The following is a 22750-nucleotide window of genomic DNA, read 5'->3' on the forward strand; positions in this document are numbered from 1 at the left end:
AACTGTCAGTTCTCTGTGTTTGGCTCACAGGTGGATTTTGTCTGATGGCATGTGTACTGCATGTTACAATGCAGCAGCCCCTGTGGGGTGGTTCTGGGTGTCGGGATAAGTGGAGGGTTCATGTCTTCCCGCTGGGTGGCTCCTGTTCACTCTGAGCACTGTTCTGCCTAGTGCTGGCCTTCCTAGGCCTTTTGGCTCTACTCTGTCTTGTCGGAGCAAGTGAAGGACTTACAGACCTGTTTTCTGTGGATTGACAGTGAGCCGTTAAAAGCTCTGGGGGAAACTTTACCCAAATCGGGGTGGAGATTGCCAAGCCCTTGCTTCTGGACAGAGTTAGGGAAGGCTGAGGTTATGGAAGGTGCTGCCTTTGTTGAAGAGCTTAACTCTGTAGGATGGCTAAAACTGCCCATTAAGGGACAAGTTAAGAATAGGTCTGGGGTTGACGCTTTTGCCCTCCTCTAGGTGAATGTTCTGGAGTACAAAGAGTGTTCGCAAGTTAGTTATTATCAGGGCTGGAGGTGGGTGGGAATGAGAAAAAACTGTGCTCTGTTTTTTTCACTTTGAAAAGGGAAGGGAGAAATAGGATCAACATTTATGGAGCACCTTTGTATACCAGACACAGTGGGAGACTATGTTTAATTCAGATTGTGCCTTAAATATATATATATATATATATATATAATCTCTCTATAAAGATTCTATAGAGATAGATATATAGATATTTGTATGGGTAAATTTATATCTAGATAGATATAATTATATAGATTTAGATACGTTTTGTATCTATAGATACGGATATAAAAGATTTTGCTAGAGGAAAGTTAACATTATTTTGGAGAATCAACTTTGAAGATTGAAAAACTCGTCAGGAACTGCAGTTTACATAGGGTAACCTGATTTTTAATTCCATTAATTCCTTAAGGTAGATTCCTGAAGTAACTTTACGAGGAAATACTTGTTTTTCTAGCTAAGATCTTTTCAAATAATTGATGATCACTGAAAATAATAAAGTCATATTTCTATAAACATATTCACTAATTCAGACTTTATAGAGCCAGTCAGTTTTTGCCTTTATTATTGGCCATTAATAATGGAAACTGCCAAGGAAGCTTAACTTCAGTGTGTTGTCTTAGGCTCCTCACCTTCATCTAAGACTGTAATTAATAGAACTCTTTTGTTAAAAATGAGCTCTTGGAAGACAGATGCATACGTTTGCTGAGCTAAAGGACAGGAGTCTAGCTAACAATCATAAGCTTGCATCTCCTTTGAGACCTTTTATTCTGTAGCTCTTAGTTCTTGCCTAGAGATTATCACTATTATTATCATCATCAAATATTAAATATTAATAGTGCTGTGCTCAGTAAACATCAAGTAACAAGCTAAGATTTCTTATCAGTCTTGCTTGGGGAACCTCAGGTTGCCCTGAGGATTTCTAGGAGGCTTTCAGTATGTAAAATTCCCATGCAGTTCAGTGGGAAGAAAAGTATTTCCCTGTTTTTCCTCACATTTGCCATTTGCTTGCGTGCCTGGTCCTATGTAATTGGTAGCATTAAAATTAAAATAAATTACTCATCAGTATTCAAAATTATCTATACATAAATTACATATGTAATGTGTAATTATCTATTAATAAACACATACATTATTTTTTATGTAAAAAATTGCCCTTATCCAATATATAAAAATAGAAATCATCCCTTGTTCTGAGTCAGGACCCTCATGCAAACATTTCATAAAGGGCTGGTTTACCCCTTGGTAACTGCAAACTTACACTGTGCTTTTTGAAGAGGGTTTTCTTTTCATGAGCTGGTATTTATACCAGTAAATTAGCAATGTTACTTTGCTTGTATCTTATTAGAGCTGCTTATGGACACTCTTATGGGTTTGAGAATAATAAGCTAACAAATTACTTGTATTTTGGCTGAGCGTGGTGGCTTATGCCTGTAATCCTAGCACTTTGGGAGGCAAAGTGGGTGGATCACTTGAGCTCAGGAGTTCGAAAGCAGTCTAGACAACATGGTGAAACCCTACCTCTACTAAAAATACAAAAAAATTAGTTGCGCGGGATGGCACATGCCTGTAATCCCAGCTACTCAGGAGGCTGAGGCAGGAGAATCACTTGAACTGGGGAGGCAGAGATTGCGGTGAGCCGAGATCGTGCTACTGCACTCCAGCCTGGGCAACAGAGCAAGACTCTGTCTCAAAAAAAAAAAAATTACTTGTATTTTATTAAAGTGTTTAGGATTATACATACTTGTATATTTATTATTAAATAAAAGTGCCAACCACACAATGTCCACTGTGCTTGGACTTGATACTATGGTTTGGTTTAATTTTTCTTATGCATATACTTTTAATTGATAATTTTTTTTTTTTGGTCTAACAAAGTCTTTGCAGAATCTTTTTATAATCTGTCACTCATCCAAGGTCTCCGCCTCTCTACATTTTTTCTTTTCTTAATTAAAAAAATAATCTCTTAATTTTGCTCTCCCTACATTCTTCTTGGCAATAGCTTCAACATGTTTTGGGCATCTTGGCAGAAGACCAGGTTATGTTAGATAAACCAGGGAAGGCAATATTTAACTCATATTTTGGGAATATTGCCGATTAGTTCTGAAAGAAGTATATAAAATACTGCATGTTGTGGAATCTTTGCTTTGAACTGGAGAGAACAGAAATTCAGCTGAAAGAGTAAGATTGTGGCTATAAATCAAATTTGGAGCATCCCTCAGTGTTTATTTAGAGCTGTATGTAAGAGGCTGGATATAGGGGATGGGTGGTGGGAGGTAGGGAAAGGTAGACTTCTGGGTAAAGATTTTACCTGTCCTTTGGTGATCCTTTAGATAGAGTACAGTACTGACATATCAGGTTAAAAAATTACATACTACCTTATTCCAAAAAGGTTTAGGGTGAAGGGAAAGTAAGTGTTGAAAAGTTGGAAGAGTGAGGTTAGTATATAAAATGCATGTCATGAAACTCTATATACTCACTACCTGTTTGTCTAAAATGTGTCTATTCTTCTTTTAGCAGCCAATGAGGAAGGAGATATAATAAGTTATTACATTTATGATATAAACATAGTATGTTTTACAGAACACACCATCAAAGTAGTGATGAAGCACTCAACTAGTATTGATACTGAGAACAGAGACATATTTCTCCTGTGGGGTTTTATGAAGAGAACACTTCATAAAAAGTTAACTAATTATAATGTCCTTGACTTCCTCAAACTGTAGTTTTTGCACCTGTACAAGGGGGATAGGAGCAGGATTGCATGAGGTGGTAGATATAAAACACCTTGCAGTGCCTGGCATGCTTGTAAGCATTCACTAAATAGTTGCTATCATCTGTATGTACAGTAAACACAGCAACGTGTTTCCCAGGAAGGAGCTAATAGATCTGTCTTACATATAGAGGCATATGTTGTTAACCATCCACGCAGCTATAGAATTTGTAGTTTGGCTGATTTAAAATCCTTTTCTGGCTTGAAGGTTTTCATACTTCAAAGTGTTAAATCATCCTTGGTAGCAAAATGTGTATTTGTGAAAGCCACCTTAATTTGAATGGCTCCAGAGTTACTAAGTGTAAGTTTTCTATTTGCCAGAAAACATTATAGCAACTATGAGAAGTATGAAGTTAGGTTAGAAATATTTCAGGAATTGGGATAATTTAGCATCATAGTACTTCCTACTTGCAACTGGGGTGGAGCATGTAAGGATGGGAAGAAACAAGAATCATGTAGTGATCATTTCTGACATTCAGAGATACCCAGGAAAGCCATGTTTTCTTTCCAGTAGTACTGGCTGTGGTATGGATTGGGAGATATTCCCAAGATATTTAGAGTTTGTTGGGAACTTGCACCATCTGTCAGAGAAAGGCATGCAGGGTATTTATTTGAACACATGATACTGAAGCCACTGCCAAATCAAGGACTGAATACTCTTCGACTGCACACCTAAATGAACACTGTCAAGTATAGATTCCAGTAGTTTTACTTCATGAAGTTTCAGTAGCAAGAATGTAGCATTTATTTTGATATAGTTTAAAACAATCACTTCTTACTTATACATTATAGCTCTTAAAATTTTTTCCACACCTCCTTTTTACATTATCTTCGGAAGCAGTATTTCCTGAGTTTTCTAGCAGAGAATTTTTTTTTTAGCCTAAAAAGTTCTATATAAGAAGCAGGTAACTATCCCTCTTTCTTTAATGGTCTTACCGTTTTGTAGTCCCTTGCTGGGTTGGAAAGCTGGTCTGTCAAGTTTCTCCTTTTTATATTACATGTAAAACAATACTATACCCTCAACTTTGTGACTTCCCTAAGAGCTTGCAGTCATTTTATGAGTTATAATTTTAAAAATAGTCATCAGTCTTCATGACATATCCCTGAAACAGATAAAGAGATTTTAATGAAAATAAATACTGAGATCCACATAGGATATTCTCATCAATCATAGCGTATTTTCAACAGTAATGCTGCTTCTATTGATCATGATGACAGGTATTCTGTGGGGGCAGTGAGAAAGCTTCCATTGCGGCTCATTTTACTTTTGGTATTTTGGCTACTTGGCACATATCGCTTATGAAGTATTTGATTGTCCCTTTGAGACAGCATGTCTATATTACGTTATCCACCAAAGCAAGGCTCTCTTGCTCTCTTCTCATAGGCAAGGAAGCTGAAGTGAGAGAGGTTGAGAAGTAACTGATGAAGCAGCAAGTGCTGTTGCTGAGCCCGTCAAGGTTTGCTTACCCATGAAACCATGTTCCTTCTCCTCTACCTGAACACAAGACAGAAAAGGAAAATTTAGTTGCCAATCATGTGTGAGAGGAGGAGGAGGATGCTTTGAGGATACTTTAAGTTTTGAATTGCTTAGCTCAGTGGCATGATTTCCTCTGCCAGTTGTTGGAAGGCAATATCTTCCTCATCCAGGGAATATTGTATTTTATTGTGCTAGGATGTCTAAAAACAGTTCCTTGCCATGTGCGTACCAGAGAATGGTAACTTCGCAGAGGCCATCACTAAGAGTGGTAAAAAATGGTCAAGAGTGGTTGCATTAGACAGGAGTGGGAACAGAGAGTGACTGCAAATGGGTGTGAGGGATCTTTTTGGACTGGTGGAAATGTTCCAAAATTGGATTATGATGATTGTTGCACAACTCTATAAATATACTAAAATCACTGACTGTATCGTTAAAATGAGTGGATTTTATTGTTTATAAATTACACCCCAATAAAGCTGATTTTTAAATGCCTAAAATTTGGCATGTCTTGAGAGGAACCACATTTCTGCTTGGCATCTGGGCACCATAGCACTCCATAGCACAGTGTCAATTCTGAAAGTTCCCACACCTGTGTGGAAGTGCACAGGGAATACCAAGAAGGAGGCGTTGGAGGAAATGGGGATAGACAGAATCTGTTGCTGAGAGGATGCCTATCATGATGATGCGAACAAAATGGCACCACTTACTGCAACTCAAAGTAGGCTCCAAAAAGTCAAGTGCATTTCTCTCCAGGGTTTGGCGGCTCACTTTCTGAACTGGCCTAACTCTTTCATTAGATTGACAACGATGACACTTCCTAGCCAGAAATCTTACCTTAGCATCTTATCCACCATATAGACTGTCAATTAAATGATTTGATCAAATGTACTATGCAGATTTGGCTAAATATAATTTTAAAAATCTTTCTATATAACATCATTATGGCAATGTAGCTTCATTACCATTTTTTGCTTATTTGCCCTATTTAATAAGGTGAATAGAAAATATTTAATGTGACAGGTTAATAAAAATTTTCCAACCTCTTAATTTGTGTGTGTTTTCTTGAAAACAACCAAGCATTTCGTGTTTGATTTATTGAAGCAATTGGTTGGCTTTGCTCACTTACATTGTTGAGAGTTGAGATAAAACTTCAGGACTCCCTCAGTAACTGGAGCACAGGAAACAATTGACACTGTTTCTTAATTCACATTGTTTCTGAGACATTTCCTACTTCCTAGTATAATATAGTTTTCCCATGAGAACCATTTACTTGCAAATGGTTAGACATGATACATTTCTCACTGGCACACATTCTGTGGGGAGAATCTCACTGTGTTTTGTAGTAGCTGAGTTGCTGCGTGTGTGTTGGGAAGGAGGTCCTGCTTTATGTAAAGATGCCTCCAACTTCATTCAAGCATCTGATGTCTTCTTTTGAATACTAACCCATTCACTTAGGTTCTGCGTTGCTTAGCCGGAATATCTTTCCTGAAGGAGCATATAATTCTTTTAAGCCTGCCAATTTAAGGAAACACCTCTGCCAATTATGGTGTTTTTAGATATACCCCGTAGGTTACTGTGGAAAGTAGTTCGTGACAGTTTGTATCATACATACTGTATGTACATGTATTTGGATGTAGATATGTGATACTGGCTGTGGCACTGCAAAGTTGTCATCAAGGAATACTTCCAGAAATGGGAAATAAAACCCATAGATGAGAAAATCTAATCTAATTTGCAGTTCAGAAAAAAAGTGTTCACATTATTTCTGAAATGGTAGTTCCTAAAATACAGAAGTTACACTGTATTTAAAGTGAAAGTAGAAGTTTTCCAATTTTAAAAAATGATGTGGAACTTTGAGTTTCTTTCCTTTTTGTCTTATTAGATTTTGTAAAAATAATACCACTTGTCAGTTTTGCAGCTCCTTCCATCTAGAGAGCTGAAAGCAATCTTTTTTCCTCATGCCCTTCTCTTCAAGGCAATTTTTGCTGGGCTCGGTTTATTTTTATCATTGCAACAACCAGTTTTTAGAAACTTTTGGAAACGAAAAAAGAAAAATGAGAATGGCACTGTAGCTGACATTCATTTTAGCTGTTTCCTAGTGTGAACGTTTGAGTATTTCTAAAATCTTTTCTCCAAGTATGTCTTATTTTTCTCAGTTTGTCCCAGTTCTAAGTCTCTATTTTGCTGATTTGGTAAAAAAAAAAAAAAAGTTTTAATGTAAAGCCTTACCCCCTGCAAAATGACTTTTTGAACTTTGAGTTAAATCTTTGTTTTTGCAGCGCTAGCAGCTCCTTTTCCAGCAGGCACTAACCCTACCCAGTACAATCATAGACTCATGTAAGGTTGAAACTGGAGGGGCCTCTAGGGACTACCCAGTTTAAGTCTCTCCTTCTAGAAATGATGAAGTTGAGGCCCAGAGTGGTTAAGAGATACATGCTTAAGGTCAGACAGCTGATTGATGGCAGAGGTATGACCAACATGAAGGATTCCTGATTTCCAGTTTGATATTCCTTGGTTTTCCTAAACAAAAGTAGTCTATCTGGACAGAATTAGAGTAGGCTGTCACAGAGTCCTGGTGTCAACCACTAGCTTGAATTATACTGAAGCTAATTGAAAATTGGGAGGAAATTTTATTTTTCTAGAGTTTGTTAAATATAGGATGGTAATGTTGAATTTATAGACATTTTCTTCTGATCTGTGCATCTTATGCAATTTATCTGCAGTACAGAATGTGGTTGGAACTGACTGGTCATTCGTGTACCTTCCTTTAGGCCACCATACCATTTACATCGGAGTCCATGTGCCGAAGAGTTACAGGAGAAGGAGACGTCACAAGAGAAAGGCAGGCCACAAAGAAAAGAAGGAAAAGGAGAGAATCTCTGAGAACTACTCTGACAAATCAGATATTGAAAATGCTGATGAATCCAGCAGCAGCATCCTAAAACCTCTCAGTGAGTACTCTGAGCGTTGGTGCCTCTCTCTGCCTCACTCCCACATCTTTGAGAAGGACACCTTTTTGAATCCTGTGGCTAACGGGGAGGGCCACTGTAATACTGAGATGGTCTGTTCTAAAGGATAATGTCTGTGGAGATGCTTTGCTTGTACCAGCAGGTTGATCTAGAAGGTCATCTGGTAAGATTCTGAGTTGATCAGAAAAGGCCTGACAAAGTTTAGGCATAGCTGTGTATTCTACATTTTTATGTGTAATATTAATAGGGTTGTGTTACAGATGGTATTTATTTAACTATATCAATAAACAGTAACTGGAAGACTGAAAGAATCTTTTGCATTATTTGTGCTTAGAAATAGGTTCTATTGAGACAGTAGGTGAAGATGAGAGTGTATGTCTATATATTCACATATCTTTCCAAATGTCAGCATTACAGGTGACATTTAACCAGGTTGTGAGCCAGGTCAGTGATTTAAATAGGAATTGTGGAAAATCATCCTGTAAGAGAGGTCTGTAGAGTGACACAGTTATTAAGATGTTGGATGTATTAAATGTCATACATTGGATAAAAGTGTTGCTAAGAGCAGAACAGCAGGAGGTCAAAGAACAACCTTGGATTCGAGTGATAGGATAGGCTGTGTGTTTAGGTGTATATTTATGTTGCTTTTTGTTTCTTTAATGTGGAGAATATTTGGCTACATGGACCAAATATTGTGGCTGAACTGAGAATGAATATGTGCAGTAGAAACACATGCCAATTTTGGAAGATTCCCCAACAGGAGTTACACAGTGACAGCTTTTCATGTTGGCAGAGCTCTGTACATTCTTCATGTCTTTGCTACAGTTGCAGAAATATGGACCCTGCAATAAAATGCATTATGGATGGCACAGATAAAGATCGGGTTCAGTCATTGCAGGTGATGACAGGCCAAATTAGAATGAACAGCTCAAGGGTGTTGAAAAGTGAATTTACAGAGTTAAATTAAATTGGGTATGAGGCATAGTGATGTGAATTTTTTATAGTCTCACCGTTGGAACTGAGCAGGTGGCTTAGGAAGCTAGACAAGTGCGGTGCTGAGAGGAGCAATACAGGTGGACCATCGAATTAAAGACAAAAGCTCGGAGGAGAGCTTGAGATGGATCACGAAATCGAAATTAAAAGCATTGAAATAAATTTAAGACTTTGAAGGACCAGAAGGCAGGAGACTCAAGTTATGTACTTTTCACTGAAGTCCTGGGGGAAAGTCTGTCTGAAAGGGATCCTTTATATATCGATTAACGTAGTGGAGTCTGTTTTGAGAAAAGTCCTTCAAATGCACATAAACATGGCACAGTTAATAGTCTGGAGGAACAAAAGATAACATTCTCTTCCAAATAAATGACTACCGTTTATCTCGATTTACTCTGTATCTCTCTGTCAAGGCCTGAGCCAGTGTCAGGTGTTCTGTCCATTGTGCATGTGATTGTCTGCTCTCTCTTTCTCGTTCTCTCTCTCTCTCTTTCTCTCCCTCTCTCTGTGTCTTTTATAACTTGTCTTTCATTCTTCAGTTTAAGAACAAGAGTGCATCATCACTATAAATGTTAAAAAGTAAAGAGGTGCTTACCTAGACAAATGGGCCCAGGAATTTTGAGATTAAAATTATTTATCAGCTTTTGAGAAGGGCAAGGGAAACAGTGCCAGCAGCACTCAGATAGGTCATAAGGAATGAACAGATCAGGAAGATGCTGAGACCCCATGTGTATCAACCACAGAATACTGTTGTATTCTGTGGCATTTGGGTCCCAGTTTGAATACAGCATGTAAAATAAACAAGGCAATCCATTCTTTTTCCCCTCAGAGGTGTCTTCCTGGGGGAATACTGCATTATGTTGTATACTGGCTTTCTGAAGGGATCCTATGGAGAGACAGTTGTCAAGGACTAAATTGTTCAGTGATAGTAAAAAATTATTTATAAATATGCATTTTATAGTTTTGTTCCTGCTGATCAATAAGTTACACACTAATATGCCTTTGGCATATTTGATATGAGTTATCCAATTTAACACGAAGGTCCTCTTAGAAATTGCTGTATATCCTCAGCTGCTTTGATGGATTGGTAGTTAATTATTTGGTACAGTTCTGTTTAAAAGTCAGAGTTTTTGCACCTAGACATAGAAAGACATTTAACTCCACGATTTTGGGGGAAGCCATGGGGCTCTGGCACCAACATAATGACAAAATTCTTGTGGGAAAACTGACTTAATGAAATACTTGCCTAGTATACTATTATTGTCTCTCAAGAACAGCCACATAACAATTTATGTTGTTCTGTGACCTGTGGTGTTTGAGTTGCTTATGTCCATAGACATATCATGTCCCATAGACAAGATTCCCACATGTGTCTGGCAGTGCATGATGTGATGCTTATACTTCTGAGAAAAACAAAAACTAAATAACACACATATAAATAGTAACTTGATGGGAGTCATCTTTGATTCTTTCCTTGCTTTTACCCCCATATGCAATCCTTCAATGATTTCTGTTGGTTCAGCATTTAAAATAGATCTGAATTTGTCTGTTCCTTTTCAGTTTTGCTGTTACATTTTTGTCCAGGGAATCATCACGTCTTGCATAGACACTGCAACAGTCTCTGCTTTTCAAGTATTTCTTCATGGAGAGGCACAATTGATCATCATAAAGTATAAATTGGACCATGTCCTTCCTCTGCTGAAAACTTCCCATTGTCCTAAGAATGAAACCTCAATTAAGCATCAGAGCCCAGTGTCTTTCTAGTCCTGTGATGTGCCATTCTCTCCTTGCTCACTTTACTCCAGATCCATTGATGTTGTAGTTCCTTGGTGGTAAAACCTTTTCTGCCTCAGGGCCTTTGCTCATGCAAACTTGTCTACCTGAAATGGTCAGCCCATTCTTGTCCTGGTTAGCTTTTCTGTTCCTTTATGTTCTGGCTTTTACATTTTACCTCTTCAGAGAGTCCTTTCCTTACTACTCTCTCTAGTGCAGATTCCCCTTCATTATTCTTTCTCAATGCCTTATGTTTCCTTCAGAATACATGTTTTAACACATGATTTTTGAGAGCCTACAGGTTTGTCTTGAGCTGATGCTAGATTGTAATCTCCATGAAAACAAAGATCAGGTTGTCTAGTTCGCTTTGTTATCTTTCGTGCCGCACAATGCCTGGCACATAGTATGTGCCTGATATATGTTTATTGAGGAGTAACTGAGTGAATGAATTACTACAGAGAAAGATGTAAGCATTGCTTTTATTGGTCTAAATATTTCTTACATCCTAGATAAGAGATCCAGCTGATTTTCTTGTTTTTAAGCCTGGCACATCGTGTTTATATTTCCCTGCCTTGCCTTTCTCCCTTGACACATAAAATCTTGTCTTCGCTTTTAATTATCCCACTTTGGAAAGGGCCTCATTATTTTGTCTATTGCCAAAGTGGGATTTTGGTCTGGGTAGGTAATTCCTGAGTGTATGGAGCTGCTTGTTAACCACAGGTGATGGATGAAACTGAACTGCAAGGCACATGAATTTTTCATATACACTTAAAAATGCTCACTATTCCACAGAGAACTCAGGCAGCCCCCCTTCGGAAGCCATATTAAGGTGGCATGAGCTGGCACCGTGGCACATGCCTATAGTCGCAGCTACTCCAGAGGCCGAGGTGGGAGGATCATCAGAGCCCAGGAGTTCGAAACTGTAATGCTCCATGATTAGCCCTGTGAATAGCTGCTGTGCTTTTTCCGTGGCAATGTAGTGAGACCCTGTCTCTACAAACACATGAAAGGGCATTTTTAAGAAGTAAACGAAATATCTTCCAGTATTAGGCACATTAAGAAGATGGCATAATTAACAGGTTCATTTAGTTTATAACCTAACGCTTTCTATTTTCTTCATAGCTTTGGTGTCAAGACCGGGTTTCTAAAAAATAAATGAGTGTTTGATTTTTACACATTTGGAGCTCTGAGGAGGAAGCGAGCTAGCTTCATATCCCCCTCCGAGCTCAGCAGCAGCTCCAAGTCCTTTCACAGCTGCTATTCCCAGTGTGGCGTCAGAGCTGGTGTCCCAGCTGGGGACACAGAGAAGGAAACGTGTGTGAGAGCGTGGTGCACTGAGCCACGGGGAGAGAGAAGCTGGGGAAGGAAAGCGAAATGGAAGAACAAGCAGGAGAGACAAGGGAATGAGGAGGTGGTGTGGAGTGGGTGGTTGAGAGAAAAGTTAGATTGTGCTCTTTCTTAAAAATAATCCTTTTGCCTCCTCCACTGTGCATTTTTTTTTTTCTAAGTTAGCAGCTGCCATCCTCTGAGGGTTGCCCAAAAAGTGGGTGGGAAGGTGGTCCTGGCTGAGATAGGTTTGGACACACAGCACACCTTCCCAGACTAGATGGTTTTGGCCTCTGTGCCTCACATTTTGTTAGTGTCCAGGGATACTTATGGGGGCATCACAGGCTACTTTGTGACTGTAGAGATCCTGAAGATGTGTAAGATGGTAGGAAACAAAGCTACAAACAGAACATCCTGTTCAGCGTTTTGATCTGATGTGTGAGATGTTTCTTGACAAGCGTGAACATGCGTTCATGCTTGGAGGTGCTAACTGCCTCTCACACACAGGTCTTGCCCGTTGTGGAATCATAGTGCTAGGTATGTCCATATAGACACTCATTCAGTCTTGTGGTATTCTTTTTTAGCTTTTTGGATGTGTACCAGAACTGACGGATTTATGCTAGTGAACATTGTTCTGTGAGCCTGGGACAATGGATGCTGGTTGGTGATCCAGTTATATTCAGGAAACCGAAACAGAGAAATGGGCAGCTGCTTTTGTTTGGTGCTTCCGGGTAAATGAACAGAGTAGCTTTTCATAAGAGCCAAGAATATTTGGTGTTGTGTCATTTGACTTCCCCTTTTCCCAGTGCACGCCCCTCCCAACCTGACCTCATACTTCTGGGTACATTTGTACTTTTTCTTGATTTTTAAAATGTTTTCAGGAAAGATCCTTAATTTAGATACCATAAAGTAAGATTTCTTTAATTTTCTACATGCCATTGACATTCTCAAAAATTGATCTATATATAGGAGAGAAGGCTTTGGAAATGTGTGAAAATGAGGTAGACCTGTCCCAGTTTAAAAAACAAAACAAAACACAAACACAATAAAACTATACCATCTCTTTCATCCTCTTCTCTATTTTTCACCTTATATAAGTAGGAGGAAGTACTTTGTCTTTAGGTCTGAGTACAACATTTTTTTATATTAAAAAATAGTTTAAAACATATAGTTTGCCTTTTCAGAAGGGACACGTGTTGTGATTTTACTGGAAAGGGAGCATATCAGAGCAGTTAAGAGTGCACATTTGAGCCAGATTATTTGAGTTTGAATCCCAGTTCATACCAGCAGTGTAACCTTGGTTATTTACTTTACTTCTTTGTGCTCTAGTTTCCTCATATGTAAAAAGGGGATGATCGATTTTAATCATAGTATTCGGAACATGAAGTGAGCGCTGCATACAGTCAGCAATAATGGTTAGCAGTTATTATTTTGAGTTACTATGATTGCCTTCTTCAAGCTCATCTTTTCCTATCCATCATACACAGGTAATGCCAAAAACTTCAGGCTAAAACTCTGTAGAGCTTAATTCCTTGTAAACAATAACCACTAATCTTTAAGCTCGTCTGGTCTTTTCTGCCACAAATTCTCACTAGCTATTCTTTTGCTTTAGCTGTTGGCTTAGCTCTGGGCTCCCAATGGCATATTTGGGAGAAGCAACCTAAATTCAGTCTCTTATCTTGCCAGCGAGTGTCAGTCTGGATATTGGCTGGCAGGTGACAGGACCAAGGGAACAAGGACTTCAAGGGGCAGAGGTGCTGTCTCTTGTGCTGCTCTTTGGTGTGGAAGACTGCCACCAGCAAGTGGCTTGGTGTACCAAGGGTGTCCTTGAATTTAGTCGGCAGTTGTAATACCCCATTCTGGACGCCTGGAATCAAATAGGCTGTTCTCTCTTTTATAAGAAGGATCTCTTTCTTTGTGTTTCTTTGTGAAATTAATCTGGTTAAGAAGGGCTGTTGGGTGGGACAAGTCAGCAATTTAGAGGCAGTGTTGTGCAGAAAGGAAAAATATTTGGCATACTTGTGTTTTTGGTGGCAATGGGTTGGCTCAACAATGTTGTGTTTTGTGTGGTACAAATAATTTTGTTTATTCCTCTGTGATGCTGATGAATACAAGAGGACTGTGTCATGGTGCTTCTGCTTCTTTAGCCAGTTAACTGCATAAGTCTCTTAGAGAGCCTTGAGTTTCTGAAATGCAGCTTTCTTGAAGTCACCTTGAAGTGCCCTTCAAATGGCAGATTTTACACTATTCATTTCTTGTTGCCACTGGCTATTCTATTCTAATAGTTATTCCATGTTATCATGCCATGAGATGTTATGAATAGTGTGTTTACACGTGTCATGGGAGAGTTGATGTTGTTGCTATTTATAGTGACTTATGAGTTCAGGAGGCCTCAAAGGGTTCTAGTGTACTCCAGGTGCTGGGGTACTCAGGGCTAAAAAGAGATTGTGACTTAGGGTGGAAAATGGGGGAAAACCAGAATAGTGTGTGGAATTTAAGGTGTGAAATTTACTTTAGTGAAGTAATTGGGGTATAAATGACTGTCTGCCACAGGAATTACCACCTAAGAGGAAGGCAGGTCACATCCTGTGGTTTGGGGTTCATCCATTTACAAGGCAGGAAGCCTGAATGTGTATTTGTGAGTTTGTGTGAGTGTGTGTGTGTGATTTGAATGCACTGAAAAAATGAAAGATATTGGCAAGAGTCTTCTTGAAACAGTGTTCTATTTAGGAAATTTTTCATATAGAAGGAAATAATTCTTAAAGGACAAGGGTTCTTAATACCGGGGATTTAAATTCAGTGCTTTATGAGTGTGAACTCATAAATGCAGAAGTAGTTGGGGTGAGGGACCATGGGCCTACTCTATAAATAAATCTCCGGAATTCTTCCATGACCACAATCTGGAGGCAGGAATGTTAGGCTCTTCTAATAACTTTCCCATGGATAGGAGTCTTACTTGACTTTTCATCACTTTTATAGAGGTGTTGTGAGCAAGGAGTCTCCATTTTAGTGGTTAATGTAGAATCAAGATCCCAGTTATCCTTTATCCTTCTCTGTTCTTTTTCTTCCATAGCCAGCCACGCACTGAGCCCTGTTGGTTTTTCCTTCAGAGTTTCTCTCGTGTCTGCCACTTCCTTTGAATTCCTGAGGCAATACTTCTTATTTGGAATTTCAGCCTTAAGTTCATCCTTGAAATAGAAGGGAGCTATTTCAGACAAGGCTGCCAGACATCTAAAATATTAGTTCTATAGTCTCTCCTTAATTAAATAACAAACAAACAAAAAATCCTTCTATTGCTCATCATTACTTAAAGTAATGAGTAAAGCGACAATGTAACAAAGTTTCCTCTGCTACTTTCAATATTTTACGCAGTTTAATGAAAAATATAGGTATATTCTGTCTCAGCAAGGCCACTTTAAGTTCATTTTTATGAATTCATAAGGACTTCCCCAGGTTTTGAACTCTTGCAGCAAGTATTATCTACATTACACAATCTGATACTTAGATCTGTAATGCTTCAAGTGGGTGACTTACCTCTGTCATTCAGGTGTATGTCATCTCTTCAGTATCATCATTAGAGACTCAAAGGCAGAGGCAGTATCACATACTTCTTTTGAATCATGTTCTGCAATAGCATATTTGTTGAATGGATAGGTAAATAAAATGCCCAGAAATTACCCATTGGGTTAAAATAATCTGGTCTATCCAAGAAAATTTACAACTATCTTGGTTAAGAAAATGCTGTCCCTCCAGCCTAAATCCTTACTGAAATGTGATTAAAATATAAATAACCAAAGAACTGTCCAATAGAGTGAGTTGAATCATGGTGAAATAAGAAGAGAGAATACCAGGAAAAGTCATTTTTTTAATGCTGCAGTTCTACAATTTGCAATAACTAATTTGTACAGAATTAAAATAGAAATTGTCCATGTTTTTAAAACAGAGATAAAAGTGCTACCTGTGTGTACTTTTTTTCTCATGGGAAATATGTTAAAATATTAAAATGCATGAAAACATGTAGTTAAGTGTTGGAATGCAAAATATTATAAGACGACATTTCTCTAAAGAACTCTATAGCTTTCTGAATTGGAATAAGCCTGCCTTTGCTTACGATTATTTATTTAGGGTTCATATTCCTCTGTGTTGAATGAGGATAGAGCATAAAAGAGGTTACTTATGACAGTGATATTTGTTAATTACTGAATGTGTCACCGAGGCTGTTTGTGGAGTTTTTTTTTTAAATAGAGAACTTTAAGCGTTGGTACTATATGTGTATCTGGAATAGATGTACAGATGAAGGTCCATGTTGCTTTCAGAGATGAAATAAGATGACTTTAGCACCCATGTCAGGATTATTATTTACTGATTCTGAAACAAGAGCATCACTGGAATGTTTTATTCTTTTGCTATTTGCCAATTAGCAGAATTCTATTATTTAAAAAAACATGTTGCACCTGATATCCTTACTTAGAAACTACTCCTGTTGGTGATGGTATTGTGATTCAACAATTTGTAGCAAAATTATCTTTTGTCAGTTACCAAAATTTTGCCACGAAGACCATGAGATAGAGCGATTATATTTAACTGATTCTACTTCTGATGGTGATGGTATTGTGATTCAACAATTTGTAGCAAAATTATCTTTTGTCAGTTACCAAAATTTTGCCACAAAGACCATGAGATAGAGCGATTATATTTAACTGATTCTACTTCATTTATGAGATTTTGGGTAGGAATAATTTAAGTGTAATGGAAAATATGACTTCTGGATGCAAATGTACAATAAACATGTAGGCTGTCTAGCTAGCTGTGTTCGTTCAAAGCTGAAGTTGTTTTCCTCAGAAAATAGGGCAATTTCTGTTACCAAGGTATGGAAATAGCAATTGCTATAACTAGAAATTTACTGCGGATTCACTCAGTATCCAGAACACACGCATGAGCAACTATAAAATCCTAAGTCAATTATTTGTCTAATTGTACTTTGTTACTTCTTGTGACACTGCTGAATGCCACAAACAAAACAACCAAGCAAATGGGCAAAAATGCTTCAGAAAGATTTTAGATTATTTTTTACTGATGTACACACACAGCCACAGCTAATACTCTCCCTTGCTCCTCTAATTCCTAAATATAGATTTTGAGCAGAAGATACTCCGGTTAAGAAAGACTGAAGATAGGTGGCTGGCATTCCAGTGGCCACTTCAGTTAGATCAAATGCTAACCAAAGTTTTTGAAAAGTATGGATGTGTGCCTTTAGGAAAGTTTTCTGTGCTGTTGTTTGCATGCTCCAGCCAAACTTGGAAGGTTTACAGATTTTTTGCTCTTCGTGAAACTGACTTTGGAAATCTGTCTATGCTACATTTTCCTTAAGCCTCTAATATCCTATTATTTTATGATTCTTTCTGACATTAGTAAAACATCTAAGCAGTGAATACAATAGGATAAATTTCAGGGTGTTCTTTGTACATTTTTGCATATAGGAAGAAGTGGCCGAGGTGCTTTCCTCTTTTGGCAGATGCAGCGAAGGTGCTGTCTTTAGTGACTGAGTGGGAGTAGGGAACCTTTAATTTAGTAAAAGACTCATACAAGTGCAGATGAAAAAGAAATCAGGGCAATGTATAAGAAGAAAAAACAACCTGGAGAATATATTTATTTTTAAATAACAATTGAGTTTTAAACATGTCTCTGATTTCTGTATTTTGGCGAGTCATAGGGAATAGAGGGGGAAGTGCAGGGATAACACTGAAAGTAAAAGGAGAGAGAGGACATGACTTATTCTGAGAAAAAGCAGAGGAAGTAGAGGAACTCCATCAAAAAAGACAATGAGATTAAATAAAAACAGAAAAATCACTGGGTGAATGACAAGGACTAACATCTTACTCCCTCAAAATAGAGCTCTCTATAACTTAATAGGACCAGCTCTCTACATCCTGTCCTCAAACCGGTTTCAAGTGGCCTCTACCTGCCTTATCTTTAGATTCCCAGGGATAGTTTTTTCACCATGATTTTCAAATGATCACAGTGATTATCTAACTATCTTCCCTTTATTCTTATATTATCATTACCTCTTTGTGTTGGTTTTAGACTCATCTCTACAAGATGTTCCTCCTGTAAGAAACTTCGGCCTCGTCTTTTAGTTATGCTAGTCCTTTTCCTAATACCTGATTTTAAAACACTACCAGCATACCATATGATAAATATCTTTAGCTTTCTAAAAATTCTTTTAAAACATACCCTAGTCTTCTAGCAGATTATTTAATATAACTTCGCAATTCAGTTTACACTTTTTATAGGAGGTTACCTCGAGTCTTTGTTCAGCCACAAGATAAAGCTAGACTAAGGTCCAGCTTTTACAAAGATGCTACCCTGAGTGTCCACACCAAATCCAAGGCTGGCCTCTTGGTTAATCTGCCTGATGACAGAGGAAATTCAGAGTCAGGCAGTGGGACTGTTTTGGAAGACAGCTGGGTCTAGGGGAACTTTTGTAAGCAATGAACCATTTTTTAATTGTGAAACCACTGGATATGGTTAGTAGTTTATTTAAAAAATGCCATATGTTAGTTCATTCCTATATACTCTGACAATCATAGTTTAATCAAAAGCTGCTTGTGACATTTCTGTTAGTGTTCATAAAAGAGCGGCTTGCTTCCTTGAAATCTTGAACTCTGTGCCAAATGCCAGCACATTGAAAATTACAGTTTGGCTTTTAGGCAATTGTGCAACTTTTTGAGTGTGTGGTAGATTTTTATTTATTTTTGTCACTTTCACTAATTTGTCATCTTCCTAAATGGAAAAATATTTTGTCAGCATTTTGTTTGGTAAATAGTGACTGTTACTCTTTTCTCCATGGTTCCCCTGAGAGGAAATAAGCTAATGTAACTGCTTTTTGACTCTTTTTTTTCTGGCCAGAAAGCCAAATGAATGTGTGATCTCACTGAGATATGATCTGTTCGTATGAACTGTAAGCTGGTAAGCTTGTCATCATCCTTCATGGTGCTGGGACAGGCACCCGGCTAGCCACTGTAACAGGATGAGGAAAGACATGCAGCGAGATCCCTGAGACTTCAATTCAGTGCAGTGCAAGTCAGTTCATTTCAATTCAGCTCACTTTAATCCGATCTAAGAAGTATTTATGGAGTACTTTTTAGGCATAGTCCTGGGCACTGGGGCTCTAGAAATGAAAATTTCATAAAAACTGACATTTTGGTAGGGGAAATAACACAAATCAGATAAATTTAAGAGAATGTGATAATTACTAACTACATCAGTATCAGGAAGGATGAGATATCTCATTCATCCATCCATTTCTTCATCAAAAATATTTATTGAAGATCTACAGCATGTACCAAGTACTGTGCTAGATAGATGTTGGGGTGATGATAGTGAACAAAATTAAAGATACTTTCTACCCTTGGGGAGCTTGTAGTCAGTTTGGAGAGACACTAACTAATCGAATTCCCATATAAATAAATGCTAAGTTTTACCTTTAGTATGTACTGTTGGAGTGTGGCCCATGGTGCTGTGAGATTTGATAATAGGTGGGTTCTGATCAAGTTAGGGAGGTTAGGAAAGGCTTCTCTGAGAAAGTTATGCTTGAGTTGAGATCTGAAGGATGAGAAAAAATTTTTGGTGAAGGCTGTAAGTGAAAAAAATACTGCAGGTCACAAGAAGGGCACAAAACAAGTCTTTGGGCCAGGAGAAAGCATGAGGAGTACGAATGTGGTGATCTAAGGCAGACCATCAATGCTGACCAAGTATGCGAGGCCTCATTGAGGAGAGTTCCATCTAAAAAATAATTTCATTATCTTTGACTAATATTTGAGAAAATGGCCAAGGCGGGCGGATCACCCGAGGTCAAAGTTCGAGACCAGCCTGGCCAATTTGGTGAAACCCCATCTCTACTAAAAATATGAAAATTAGCTGGGTGTGGCAGTGTGTGCCTGTAGTCCTAGCTACTCAGGAGACTGAGGTACGAGAATTGTTTGAACCCATGAGGCAGAGGTTACAGTGAGCTGAGATCATGCCACTGCATTCCAGTCTGGATGACACAGTGAGAGTCCGCCTCAAAAAAAAAAAAAAAAAAAAAGAAAATGAAACATACCAATTTCAGGTGAATAATTATGCATATTAAATGCAGTGATAAAAGCATATCTATATATAAGGCATATAGTAAATTAAAGCACTGATTTTTAACCTAAGTTTAAATGGAGCTTTATGGTTGTGATTTTGTATTTTTTCTCAACATTGTTTATCTGCAGAACCACTCCCAACTTCTGCGTACATCTTATAACCTTCTTTTCTGCAAATATTTATTCCTATGATATCAGTGTGCCAAATAAAGTAGTTTTTTTTTTGTTTTTTGTGTTTTTTTTTGCCACTAAGGAATCTCAGCAAAAGCTTTTGGTATTGACATGAGAGGTGCATTCTTACCTTCTCATACAGCTCTATGATTTTGTCTCTTTTCATGTACTATCCCATTGGCAGCCAGGGGATAATTCCTTAAAGATACCAATTCTCCAGTTTTAGAAGTATAAAAGGTTGGAGGGGCAATTCCTTCTGGGTGAATATTTCAGTAGCATTGGCTGTAAATCATACCCAGGCCTTTTCTATCTGTGACTCATATGATGTAAGGAAGAGATTAGATGACGGGGTCGAGAGGACACAAAACCTCAGCCCTGCTTCTGCTCCCTCAATGACTTCCGTCCAAAATGACTTTACATATGTCACCAGAGCATGGAAGCATTTATGGCGATTTATACTTCGGTTTTGGTTTGTTAGCTTATTTTGTCATAGTTAGGACAAGAGGAGACATTTCTGATGCAAAGGGAGATTTTGTTTAGCCAGAGGAATTTTGAAACTTTTATGTGCTAAATACACCAGAGTATTTTTGTTCATTGTACTTTTGAAGTCTGTGATCAGGAAATGTATTTTCTTTAAAAAGAAATCAGAAAAGGTCTCAGGAGGGCCTCAATGACTGTAATAAAATATGTTTCTCAGAGCACTTTTTATGTTTTCACACTTTGCTTTTTTCTCCTTTGCTGCAAGTTGCAGTTTTCCATCAAAGTTATTTTGGATGGTGTTGAAAGTTTTCTCTGGGTCTTTGTGCACAGTTCAGAGGGCATTCAGGGAATTGACTAAGCCGAGTTGACTATATGTTGCAAAATGTTTTATTTTTGTGTAGTGCTATATAACACATAGAGGCTTTCATACACAGAACCCTAACTGTTCCATAGCCCTTGATGCAATCAGAACAAGCATTATTCCTGTTTTAGAAATACAAATCAGAGGTTCTCACAGGCTAAGCAATTTGCCTGGGGTCACACATGCTGTGTTGGGAGTCAGAATTAGAACAAGGTCTTTGGACTTCTGGTCTGACCCTCTTTATACTAACTATATGATGAAGCTGACATACTGGAGTTGTTGGGCTAAAAACGAGGAGCCTTTGTTAGGGTGCAGTCAAATCTTGGAGGATTCCATTATTCATTTCTCCAAAGCTGGGTATATTCAAAATTAGAAAATTACAGCTATGAATAGTTGTTTTCCACTTGATTGGTCTAAAGTCAACTGAATTCTAGAGAAAACTCCTTTGAAAGTGTGTTGCCTTGGAAATGGATGAGCATAGCAGTATAATAGCTTTTACCGTATTTGAAATTCCAGCAGTTTAGGTGACAGTTGTGTCTTTCTGAAGGGCGTGGGCAGATTCTATACGGGCTTTTCCCGTTGCTCATCAGCTTGGCCATGGCTGCTCTTATTACAGCAGTCACTCATTTTCACAGATGTCCTAAAAAATTTTTTTTTTGTTTTTCTTTTCTGAGTTCAGAACATGTGGAAGTAACTTCTTTTTGGCATGTTGCATGACGTGTCTTTGCCTAGCAAGTAGTTGGTGTTAGGAAATGTGCATGGACTTGAGTGGGAACACATAACGTTTGTCATGTACTATAGACTTAACAAAGGCTGTCACCTCCATGATTATGTTTAATCCTTGTAAGAACATTGTGAGAAATATAATACCAGTGTTATTATTCCCATATTTTACAAATGAAGAAAGCAAAATTTATTAAAAAACGATTATACAGTGGTTAAGACCATAGGCTTGGAATCATAGTTTGTGTTTAGATCCCAGTATACTTTACTTACGAGCTTTTTGATGGTGGGCAAGTCATTTGATTGCTCTAAGTCTCCATTCTTGTGATCTGTGAAATAACATGATAAAGAAATGTACCTCACCAGGTGGCTGTGAAGGGTACATGAGTATAAAACTTTCAAAGGGCACTGGCAAATAATACAGCTTAGTGTATATTAGTTATCATCATTAAGTAACTTACTCACATTCATACATTAGCAAGGAGAAAAGCTGGGACTGAACCTTTTTTTTTTTTTTTTTTAAGCGAAGTCTCGCTCTTGTGCCTCAGGCTGGAGTGCAATGGTGGGATCTCGGCTCACTGCAACCTCTGCCTCCCGGGTTCAAGAGATTCTCTTGCCTCAGCCTCTCGAGTAGCTGGGATTACGGGTGCCTGCTACCACGCCCAGCTAATTCTTTTGTATTTTTAGTAGAGTTGGGGTTTCACCATTTTGGCCAGGCTGGTCTCAAACTCCTGACCTCAGGTGATCTGCCTGCCTCGGCCTCCCAAAGTGCTGGGATTACAGGCATGAGCCACCGTGCCCGGCCAAACCTGTGACTTTTAACTCCAGCTTCTACCTTGTTATTTTTCCAAAATACCAGGAATTTCCTTCTTTCTCTTCTCCATGGGCTAGCAGTTGCTACATTAAGTTGTTAGTGAAGGGGATGGGTTTTGGAATAAAAGCCTTGGAGATTTTGTGAGAACGTTTGACCTCCTGGAATAAATCAGTAAATTATTTAAAAATGTAGAAACACACTCCTTATCATGAAGAGCTACTTGGTTCTAACCCAAACTGAAGTTAAAAACATCA

General features: G+C 38.2%; 1 protein-coding gene across 8 annotated transcripts in view; it reads left to right on the forward strand.

Annotated features, from left to right (window-relative positions):
• The window catches only part of SLC4A4 (solute carrier family 4 member 4), a 493231-nt gene that overhangs the window by 167151 nt on the left and 303330 nt on the right, over positions 1-22750 (forward strand). For all 8 annotated transcript variants that reach the window (XM_050791358.1, XM_050791359.1, XM_050791360.1 and 5 more), the window contains one exon: positions 7532-7711. In XM_050791358.1, coding sequence (XP_050647315.1) covers positions 7532-7711 — 180 coding nt within the window. The remainder of the gene's footprint in view (positions 1-7531; positions 7712-22750) is intronic.

The sequence above is a fragment of the Macaca thibetana genome, chromosome 5, assembly GCF_024542745.1.
Source record: "Macaca thibetana thibetana isolate TM-01 chromosome 5, ASM2454274v1, whole genome shotgun sequence".
Lineage (NCBI taxonomy): Eukaryota > Metazoa > Chordata > Mammalia > Primates > Cercopithecidae > Macaca > Macaca thibetana.